Source organism: Cephus cinctus, unplaced genomic scaffold (assembly GCF_000341935.2).
Source record: "Cephus cinctus unplaced genomic scaffold, Ccin1 Ccin1_scaffold0255, whole genome shotgun sequence".
Lineage (NCBI taxonomy): Eukaryota > Metazoa > Arthropoda > Insecta > Hymenoptera > Cephidae > Cephus > Cephus cinctus.
The window spans coordinates 263,505-275,608 of NW_014332968.1; the positions used below are offsets into that span (position 1 = coordinate 263,505).

Genomic DNA, 12,104 nt, shown 5'->3' on the forward strand with positions numbered 1-12,104 from the left:
CCCTCTCAGGAATCCCTGCTTTCCATTTAAGTACTGTGATGTTATTCACGTCATAAGACTAGATATAATTAACTTTCGTGTGTATCATGCGAGACGTACTGTCATCCCTTAATATTGCGTTACGTAAAACAGCCGGTCAAGATCTCCAGGATCCCGATTATATAATCTCGCCACCCAGATATCTTCACTCCGCCACGAGCGACCCCGAACTGGATAGGGAGCTGACCCGATGAGAGCATGGCCTTGGACGAACTATCGTCACGTCAGTCCCGATACCGATGCCCAGAGTTAACGGCATGCGTACCGAAGAAGGAGTTCAGGGAGCTACCACAGTCTTGTCTATACAGGACCGGACGAATACATCTATCCGACATCATCTGGACATCCAGGAATTACGGTACTAGGCGTAGGTAATCGTCACTGCGTTCCGAGTCTCGGCAAAGGACAACGTACGCCAATGTACCATGCGTAGACTCCAGTGGAACACAGATTTCGCAGACCATCCTTCGATGTATCGCTAAACGATTATATGAAAGCTCCAGTTAATATCTGTTTTCGTCAAAGATCATACCGCGTCGGATAGTAATCCAATAATCTCGTATCGTTAACGAAAACTTGATAATTATTTCATCGGCATGTTTCGTACATTTCGCGTGTAAGCTCCGGATTAACAGAAGACGTCCATGTAGGCGATTGGCTCAGTGGGCCCTACTGGATCTACCGTGAAGGAGCTAGCATCGAACGGTAGGAAAAAGAACCCTTTAAGGGTCATTCATTTCTCGTCAGGCCGGTTTCTTCTACGTCGTTGTCTCGCACGTGATATCGAAATGTAACGTTAAAGTAAGCACTTTTGTCTAAACTATGAAATCTTTTCTATCTCGACTCGCGTGCATTGGCAGGTCTAAATAGATCTATTCCGCTTCGTTCCTCCTGGTTTCGGCCTAGGTGATATTCGCGTTTCGTCAGCCAGGAAAAGATTCCGTGCCGTTCGCTGATATTTTCTATATCCTCGAAGTGTATTATTGAATGTCGCATTATGCCTCGGTAACCCAGGAGAACTTTTAAACGAATCCGTGGGTTCCACGCGTCTCATGAGTTCAGGTTTTCTGTTTTCACGTTCTCTCGTATTTTACGAATTTTCGGTAGTTACTATCTTTTCTTTTGCGATACCTAATCTTTCAATGTGCTCCGGATCATTTGTCTCGCGACAAATCACTATCACTAGCTCATCTTAACTTTTTTGCATTATATGACTTTTTTATCTAATTTCTTGCGTACGTATTGTTACGTCAGATAGAGAGTAATTCCGTGTAAGATCGACCGAATATCCGATTACTAACTTTCCTCTTATTAATATTGCTCACTTCTCCCGTAGAGGACCTTGTATCACGTGAATTATTTATCTTATTTCTACTTTATCAAAACATTATTGCCTTTTTGGATTGTTATTTGTTAATTTTATTTGAAGTCACAAAATAAAGAGCCAATTTATTATGTGTTCTGTCATTGAATTTCATGGGTCTCAATTGCTTTATCTCGATCTTTTTTCCTCAGTATCTCCCTTATTTAACATCTGCGTCGACCCTGCCCCTCTACCATACCTTTTCGTTCCGTTCCTGCTAGTCAGACCTCTCTTCCTATTTTCCGGGGAGTTCCTTTACGTATCGTGGCGCCGCGGTGCGTCTGGCACCCATCAGGCATATCGCAAATTCTAGCTTCTTTCGTATTACGTAGTCTCAGGAAATTTGCGGAAGAGTACAGAGTCATTTTTCAGACGAAAAATCGGCTGTGATTACGTACAGCTGGAGTGTCATATAATCATGTAACTTGAAGTATCTTTCTAATTTTCGTTTCTGTCTCTGTTATATTTTTCGTCACAATACATATAACCAAATAGCATCAATTTTCTCGCAAAATTAACCATATTTTATAGTCGATTTATGGAAACTGTAGTGACATGTCTCGAAATAGAATATATTAATATAAATAATCGCTCTTGATTTTCGGATGCGTTCTTAAAGACTAATAACTATAATTGCTCATAGCTAATGGTTAACGTTTAATGGCATGATACATAATTACTCTTATCCAAGTCTGAATATAATTAATCTATGTTCTAACTTTGTTATGCCGTTCCACAAACTCGTCACGCACTCTGGACCAAAGTCTTAATAAGATGAAATGAAGTTGCCTAGCTCACCTGAAACCAAAAGAAGAAAGAAAATAATTATTACCGATTTTTACGAGAGACAAATATAAATCGCAAGCAGTATTTATAGTGCATAGAGCAGTTCTGCCAGTAAAACGATTTAATATTAAATACGTGTTGAAGAACATAGATATAGCAGGATTTTTCTATATCTATGTAGTAATATTGCTTAGTATATGTCATACACCTATAAGTCGTCCATGAGTTCGATGTGTTTTTTTTCTTGACAGGTCGAAATGAAATCTTCAATCGCTATGAAATCTTCCATAAGTTAATGTAGAAAGAAAATATGTAGTTGCATCGTTTTGCAAAGAAATGTATTATATTTTATTCCTTGGCCATATATTTTAGTAATTCCAAGATAAACCATGTGCAACTTTGCAATTTTCAACCTTTCAAAAAATACATCGAACTCATGGAATGATTATACGTTATATTAAAGGATACTACATATACTACAATGATGCAGGGTTTAGAAGGTGAAATGAGCTAAATAAGCAAGACTTTTAAACTCTCAAATTTAAAGGCAAAAGTGTATTAATACGAGAGAGAGAGGGGGGGAGGAGAGAGGGGAGATGGAGCAGAGAGGGTGGAGAGGGAGGAGAGTGGGAGAGGGGGAGAGAGGGAGACTGGGTCTTCTTTACGTCGTTTTCGTTCTTGGGTCTTATTGTCGTCGTCCTTGCCTTCAAACTACTAATTTCTCCGATTGCATCAGATTGCTAATTATTTTCTTTCGCAAATCACGTCTAACCGGCATAATCTTCCAAAAGTTTTTCGAAAAACTTTTTGAATTTTACGACTTCTAGACGTGGCACACAAAAAAAAATACTGGTGCATAGAAGTCCATTTGTTAAAATATCTTCAACGCCAGAGTTGTAGTGACCATTTTAAACAATAAAATATGTCTATATAATACAGATTCTTATTATCACGTCTATGCAATGATCAGTTTCGAAATATTATAAATATGTATGTATATATTTATGCTATATTTTTTATACCAAATAATGAAAGTACGCAGAATTGTGAATAAAAAAGTACTGACCTTTATCAACTGTAAACCTAATAACTAACGAGTAATTTCACTTTGTTTCTTGAAAACTGTCTTTGCGTAACATCAAGCTAGAGATTGATTGGACCATATTTTATTGATGGTCGACTAACGGGACAAAAATATACGTATTTACTAAATAAAACTTTATCAACATTATTAGAAAATGTAGCGTTAAATGTTTGTACACAAATCTGGTACCAACATGATGGATGCCCTGCACATTACGCACGTAATGTTACGCAAATGCTGGATAGAAAATTTTCCCAATCAATGGATTGGTCGTGGTGGACAATTTCTGTGGCCTCCACGCTCACCGAACTTTACTCCTTTAGATTATTTTTTGTGGGGCAAATTAAAGGATACGGTGTATCATGAACCACCGACAACACCTGAGAATATGAAGCAACGTATTCGTGAAGCATGCATGACACTCAGTGCGGACACGATTCAACGTTCAGTGTCATCATTAGTTAGTAGATTGCATCACTGTGTTAATGTTAATATACATCAGTTCGAACACTTAGGTTAGTTGCGATATTACGCCAAGACAGTTTTTAAGAAACAAAGTGAAATTACTCGTTAGTTATTAGGTTTACGATTGATAAAGGTCAGTACTTTTTTATTCACAATTCTGCGTACTTTCACAATTTGGTATAAAGAATATAGCATTGAATGAAAAAAAAACGACGTTGACCTTGAAATCTCCGAAACGCCTCCACCACAATAAAAAAAGATATGCAGCACATAATGCATCTTTTAAACCGTACAAATTTTATATACAAAATTTTTCTGTAGGATGCATCATTTAAAAGTTATAATACGTGTGCAAGTTCCGTGGACCACCCTGTATAATATGTATACAGGGTGTTTCTTTTATCTCTGCCACCCGAAATAACTCGGTAATTATCGATGTAACAACAAAATGTTTTAAATAAAAGTTGTACGGTGTGGAGGGGGCCACCAAATGCGACCAATTTTTTTTATTTCGGTGGAGGCGTTGACGCACAGTGAAGGTCACCTTCACTTGTTCAAATAGAATGGTACATCTTTTTTTTTCAACCATCCTGTGGAGCACCTGAAGCCGCATAAAAAAGATTAAGGGATCAAAGTCGTTCAAGGTCATTCAAGGTCAGTATCGATGATACAAATCCAAATATCTCGGATCGGATTGCTAGTTTTAGACATTTGGTATTTTCAAATTTATATTTTATTTCTGCTTTTCTGGAAGAAATAATAACTGTGCTGCTTCAAGATCTAACCTTGTGGGATCGGCAAAACCTCTGGTATCAACATGATGGTTGTCCAGCTCATTTTGCACGGATAGCTCGCAATGCTATCGACCGAAAATTTAGTAATAAGCAGATTAGCCGAGGATCACGAATAGGCTGGCCTGCTAGATCACCGGACTTAAGTCCACTCGATTTTTCTTTATGAAGGACATTGAAGATGACTATCAAATATTTGGTAGTGTAGGGTGCGTAGCGTCTCGTGGCTAGTGTAAGTAGGTGGCGGGCAAAGAGTGAGCTAAGCGAGGCCACCGACGGAGGGCAGCGCCACGCGGCAGTGTAACGCGTGCGAGAGTACGAGTAGCAGTGTAAGACGTGGAGTATTAAATAAATTGTTCTAAATCTTTTCCCCAGTGTATTGCTTCCAGACCCAGCCATATGAGAATAAGAATACCACAGTAGTGATCCGAGATATTTAGATTTGTATCATCGATACTGACCATGAATGACCTTGAACCACTTTGACCCCTTAATCTTTTTTATGCGGCTTGAGGTGCTCCACAAGATGGTTGAAAAAAAAATGTACCATTCTGTTTAAAAAAGTGAAGGTGACCTTCACTGTGCGTCAACGCCTCCACCGAAATAAAAAAAATTGGTCGCATTTGGTGGCCCCCTCCACACCGTACAACTTTTGTTTGAAACATTTTGTTGTTATATCGATAATTACCGAGTTATTTCGGGTGGCAGAGATAAAAGAAACACCCTGTACATATATATAATATATTGCGACCAGGCTTTTTGATCCACGTGACAAAATAGGTGAATTTTGTCTACGTCGTGGAACCAGATGAGTCACGGAGCATGTCGCGTGGCGTTGGACTGAATTTATTATAAGAATTTGTATTGATTTTCCTATGGGGAACGTTTCTTCTGTGTTTTGAGTTCATTAACCCGTGAGGAAAATTATCAGGGATGCCCTAACCTAACATAGGGTCTCGTGGGGCTTCAACGTGGATGCCATAAAAGGGACTTCCATGACACTGCCAGTTAGGTACCCCGTAAAAGAAGTCTAGATTTCCATGGTGAAATTTAATTCGACCTTTTGGTAGGTAAATTCAGGGCCCAGTCGTGCTTGATCAGGGTACCAACGCTATAAATCCATAATGATTCTGTTAGATAGGATTCCAATAAGGAAATTCTAAGTTTCTACGGCATCAATTGATAAAGCCTTGATAAGACAATTAATTCAGGGCCCAATCAGGCTTCGTCAGTGTACCAAGTATATGAATTAATAATATTTGACTAGATAGAGCCCTGATAAGGGAATTCTAAGTTCCCATGGCGAAATTTTATTCAACCTTTTGATAGGTAAATGTATTTAGGGCCCAGTTATACTTGGAATACGGGAGTCAATTTCCATTAAGTAACATATATTAATGATTTTTGAATGATTAATACAACTCGGAGGAGAGAGAGCGACTGGAGACCCAGTTTTCCTAAAACCTGAGCTGCCCATGAGGACGACCAGGAGGACACCGACGAAAGGCGTGATATAGCCCATAGCCCTGAAGTAATGCTAACGCGGTTTCCGGGGTCATGGGAAGACGAAAGAGGAGGTGGTTTTAGTGGGTAGGATTAATTTTTGGACGAGTCCCACACTACCGATCCCCGGTGTGCGTAAAAAGCATTTCCACCTTCCACACAAAAAAAAATGATTAATACAACTACTTATGCCTCTATGGAAGAATTCTTTATGATTTTTCCAAGCATTTTTATACATTTGCAAATAAGTTTCAACCATCTTTTTTGCTACAATTACAAAAACACTTTATTTGAAGCATTTCATCTTGATTATATATGGAGCAATGTCGCAACATACATATGTGTAAACTTTCCCTTTTGACATAATGGGCAAACTTAACTTAATTAATTTTTGCATGATGCTAGTTATAAGATACATTACGTTCACTGTTGCCATTGATGTAAGTTTTCATACATCAGCAAACGATGACTGACGCGGACAAGTATAAACATTTTTTTTAATTTCTCAAACTTTTCCTTTTATAAAGAGAGACTCATGATACGGCCCATTCCTGAAAATGTTTGTGATTTCTACCCTGTACCGTTTAAAAGCCCTCAATATTTAGACTTTAAACGTCCTCAACATTTACTTCTCAAAGGGCCTGAATTAAAAAGCATGACCATCCCTTGGAAAATCCTATGAGGCTTCCACATGAGGCCCCTAAGGCAATTAGAGAATATTAATTAGGCCTTGGTAAAACCTTGACAAGTTTTCCTCGCGAGAAGCGGCTTCGAGAGAATTCAGCAAAATTGTATTACCATGGGGCCCGAAAGAGTCAGACGAAGTGACGGCCGAGCGACAACAAGACTGGAGCACACATCCTAGAAAGCCAACTACGCGAAACATTCAAAGAGCGCTTTCACGATCGGAGGGCATGCGGTTGCAGAAGCAGCTCGCAGCCGTAGATAGAAGGGGCAGAGAGGGATGTGATTCCCGTCTCCTGAAACTAACACTGTAACCACCCCAACAGCGAAAGATGTTATAGGATCTACTTCATCAGGATCGTCAAAACAAATGAAGAAGCATTTGCCCGAAGTCAGTGTCCGCAAATCGGATTGGGCTAGGTCATGTATTACAGCGGAGTAAATATATTCTTGCGATAAATACGGTTGCAACGAGTGAAAATTTTACATGAAAAATATTTGTAAAAATTACTATTGCAGTAATAGGATAGAGAAAATTAATTTTTACTGTTAATATTTACTGAAATATCTGGAAAATATAATTAACATAATGATATAACCGTAAAATGTAAACAAAATTTGAAAAATAATACGTGCGCGTATTATCGCAGTTGGTGCTGCTGGAAATGGGAGTTCATCCTGCGATTATCGGGATGCTGCAAGTGAGGAGTGAGACACTCTACTCACTGAGTCACGAACACGATTTGTTTACGTTAGACCGATTAAAAAATATAATCGTCATTATTTATATGTATATTGTGACATTCCGCTCTTATAGCCCCCTTATTCTCTATTATTTTTCCTTCCCAACTACCCATTCTCTATGATGGATACCTCATCAGCCACATATAAGAGTGCATAGTGCGCTGTGGATGTGCAAATAGTATCTGAGAAAACTTAAATTCTAGAATTCCTCAAATCCCCTATCGATCTTTCACAACGACGCTGATAAAGGAAAAGGAAAATAGAACCTTCAAATTCCTAATATTATATACAGGGTGAGTCACCTAACGTTTGCACCTCAAATATCTTTATTGTTTCTATAAATACGTAAAATATGGTAAGGACAAAGTTGAATGGTACAATAGGGCTGGCATTATGTAAAAAAAAATTTTGTTTCCATGTCATTTTTTAGAGATATCAAGGTCGCCTTGACTTTTTTAAATAGAACCACCCTTTTTTAAATACCTACAGTGATAGTCCCTTTCAGTAGGAATTCAGCGATTATAATTATTCCAAGGTCATTCAAGGTCAAGGGCAGAAAAAACTTATAAAACTAAAATATGGAAGCAGAATACCTGTATCTTATAAACGTTCGAAATGATGGCCGTCTACGTCGATACATTATTGTAAACGAGCTCTGAAGGAATGTTGAACTCTAATAAGTACATCCGAGGTGATATTCGTATATGCCGTGATGATACGCTGACGCGTATCTTCAACTGTTGGTGGAGCATCCATGTACACGGACTCTTTTAGTAGACCCTATAAAAAGAAATCCAGTGGATTTAAATCAGGCGAGCGTGCTGGCCATGAAACAGTTCCGCCTCGTCCAATCCATCGGTTTGGAAATCGAGAATCCAACGTTTCTCTTGCTACTCGTGCGTAATGAGAGGGACAACCGTCATGTTGGTACCACATATCATAGCGATTTTGTAAAGGGATATCTTCTAACGGAATTTGCAGATCTTCTTGTAAAAATTGAGCGTATTTCTGTAAACGTATATAGTCTAATAAAAATGTCAAATTAGATATTAAATCAAAATTCTTACGTTAACACTTCGGGACAACAAAAATCGTTATCTCTCGACCAAACACCAAACGCTAATCCTTAAAAAGCTCAGACCCGAACGTCATTGGTATTAGTAGCTGTCTGAGCTCCCCACCGTCCTTACCAGATTGAAGGAATCATTTTGATACCCCCTAGTATCAAGAAGGGCGTCCCAAAGACCTCTGCAACATCCTGCAGTAAAGTTATTGCAGTAGGACTGTCAGGAGTGCAGATCCACTTCACTAGCCTACCTAAAAAGTAGTTCCAGCTATCTCTTTCTTTCTTCTAGAGACTAGAATAAGAAAAAGATAGAGAAGCACACTCCTCGTCGCCAATTTTTTTTTTCTATAATAAATCGGATCCGTCGGTGGATTTTGTTTCCAATAGCTTTGTGTGATAAAATAAATTCAGTAGTTTTCGGTTAACCTTCCAGATAATTATTTTTCATTTAGTTATTTTTTTCTCAATCCATGACCCCACCGCGTAAGAGCTGACCAAGGGTAAAATGGGAAGATAATCAAGCGGCACAGCTACTTCGTACTCGGTGCAAAAATTGTTTTGGAAGTTTTTCAGGGTTCCCATTATTTTTCAACTATGCAGAGAAAGCTTGATTACAATTTATATAAAATATGGACGGACAATTGAAAAGTGAGAAAGCTTCTGTCGAAGCACAGCTCTAATTATCAATATCCGGTATATAAATATTATCCAGCACCGAATAGCATGCGTATTTTATTTCAAATATAATGATTAAAGTAACAGTAACCACATTTACTCCGTATGTTACGCTCGCGCAAAATCAATAATTCCAGAGTACGCTAATGCGGCGTAATGTAGATATTACTTTCGAACACAACGGACCCCTAAACCTCCCATTCGCCCTACTGCCGCGCTTAATGTTCGAAGCTCGAATGCAATGCTCTGAATGCGAATACAATATTAACGAGACTGACTGCAATGCGGCGGAACAAAGCTTTCCATATAGGACCTCCATACGGACAATTGTCGTAACAAGATCACAATCGTTTAAAGATTTCGTAAAACTAAGAAAGTAAAAAAAGCATACTAATTGGAAGAGCTAGACGAGAGAAAAGTTAGTACCAACTATCTATGAGCTATGCTAGTAATCCTCGGTGACTCAATGGCTCAATGACTCGGTGGTTCAGTTTTTCAATTGTTCCCAAGATTTTTCTACGCAGCAGGAAAATTGCTGGCGGATATTCTTAGTATTCACTGTTCCAGTGTGTTTGCTTGCGCGGGAGTGTTTGCTGAATGGCGCTGGAAGGATCAAACTGCGTATCTGAGCAGCCCGCAGACAAACTAGGAGAGAGCGTGTAAAATGTTTTATAGCGCGGTAAATCTTTCACGCAACAGACCATAGCTGGCGCCTTAACATTGCGAATATGATTTGCATAGACATTAAAAAGCCAATTAAAACTGCGCGACCCGGTCCGACGTAGACCATTATTTTTATTCCGGTGTTCGTAACGGCGCGACGCGTTTTGCTTCCGCGGGACTCTCTTTCTCGCTCTCTCGCTCTCTCGCTCCCTTGTCCTTTCCTTAACCCCCCTTCCTTCTCTTTTCCTCTTCACTTCTCCATGCTCCGCGTCTTACGAATCCTAATGACTTTTCATGAGGTGCACTCCGCCAACTCATTGGGATAAATCGGTTGAGCCTCGATAATACCGCTTCCTCCCTGAAATTCTCCGAAATTCTCCTCGACCTCCGCAGACTCCTTTTCGATTCTCTTGAGCGACTTTTTCACGGAGAAACTATCCATGCGATTAGTTGAAACTCGATGCGACTGTAATTACTAATTAACTATTAAGAGTGACCGACGTATGGAGATGGCGTGTGCGTGCCTAATGAAACATTAAGTGATTGACTGCCGACACGGCAGACACGCCTTTCAGCGTCACGCCATAACGGACGTGCCTACTTCCTTTCTGCCGATCCGTTATTTCAAAGGAAACGCAAAGAGACAAGCACGCTACATGGAAACGCTCGCATGGAAATAGCACGGGCCATTACGAAGGTTCATGCGATGTCCAAAATGTTCCGTATATGCTTTCCGTATTTTGAATACCAACTTTCATTACAATTCTAATATATATCGGGCAATTTCACTTTCCGATACTACCATGGAAGTAATCAGAACATTTGAAAGGTGCGCGTCAGCAATCAGCCAAATATGGAAAACTGAAGGGATAATGCATAACAGCAAACGAATTTAGACTTAGATGAGAGAGGGAAGAGGTGTGTTAAGCCAAGAAAATCCATCGCTCATTGGAACAATTTCTTCTTCGTAACAAAACGTACCATGCTTTCGGCGTTCATTCGCCGACGTATTTTTCTTGGCGCTAACAAGAAATCCTCCTGCGAAGTTAGACTACTAGCTGTACTAATTTAAATTTATCCGAAAACTCAGAGAGAATAAAAATAAATCGCTGCCACTGTTCCGACCTATTATACGCTAGCAGGCAGAATAATTTCGCCAGTGTCTTACGAGGACACCGATTACTCACGCTGGTCGCAGGCCAATTTGCAAGTGTATCTGATAAGAGAAGCATGATGCGAAGAAACATGGCAGGGAGAGCAGAGTGTGCAATAGGCGCAAAGATAGGAAGAGAGCGAGAGTGAAATTTTGGAGCGATCAAGAATAAAAATATTGGGGTTGTTGGAAGAATACCTGAGGGAGAGAAAGTGGTAGCCGACGGGATAGGCAGACGAGTAGGCAAGCATACTGACGTTTTTCATGTTTCATTAGCTCCTAGAAGAATTCCGTGTATCCTGGCCGCGCCTTATCCCGAGTAAACGTATGGTCGGTTCGCGTGCATAGAGTCAGGGGGATGTCTCGGTATCGGGCTGAATCTATAGATCGTGCTGGCTGTCCTCCATGAATCACAGTCCTATCTGTAGGAATACAAGCCGTATTTACAACAGCACGCTAACCCTCCCTTGTCGTACGCGCTAGCAGCATCACCATTGCCATTGCCACTACCACTACCATCGCTGCCACTGCCGCCACCAGCCTAACTATACCGGCGTATATCTTTCAAATCAACCTGTTTGTCTAATGTCTATGTAAATATGGCGTATTAATTAACTTGCTGCTAACGTGTATTTTGGCCATTAATCTCAGGAAATTGTTTGCTGCCTAGCTAGTTTCGGCCGGCTTGGTTCGACGCGACTTCGTGCGGCGAAACCTTCGACGGCGATACCTCTGCGTCGCAGTTGCCAACACCACAGAATCATAGGCAGACAGCGATGTCACGAACCCATGAAAATTCGGCCGGTGAAAGGGAGGGAGTGTCTTAACTTTAGGATTTGGTCTGTTCCTGGTTACGTGCTCTGTGTTGCGCAATTTGCCTTTGCCCATAAGTAAGGTCAACTTTAAGCAAGTGAGGAACTTCAAAGATTAAGATTAATTGCCCAACGAATGCAAACAAATAGAGCCTTTCCGACGTCCATAAAAATATTCCGTGCCAGCCAAAACCCGTAAAAACGTAAGGTAAATTCCACCGCTCGTAAATGAATACAAACTGCCGGTAATACGAGGGTGTAGTCGGTGGTGCTGGT

The 12,104-nt window shown here is 40.1% G+C and overlaps 1 protein-coding gene across 3 annotated transcripts in view; it reads right to left on the bottom strand.

Annotated features, from left to right (window-relative positions):
- Positions 1-12,104, bottom strand: part of LOC107265923 — a 199,863-nt gene that overhangs the window by 169,199 nt on the left and 18,560 nt on the right. The window contains exon 1 of one of the 3 annotated variants that reach the window (XM_025083182.1): positions 11,274-11,390. The exons of the other annotated variants lie outside the window; for them this stretch is intronic. Coding sequence (XP_024938950.1) covers positions 11,274-11,282 — 9 coding nt within the window. The 5' untranslated portion in view covers positions 11,283-11,390. Of the gene's footprint in view, positions 1-11,273; positions 11,391-12,104 lie in introns of those variants that run through there. 3 annotated transcript variants of the gene reach the window in all.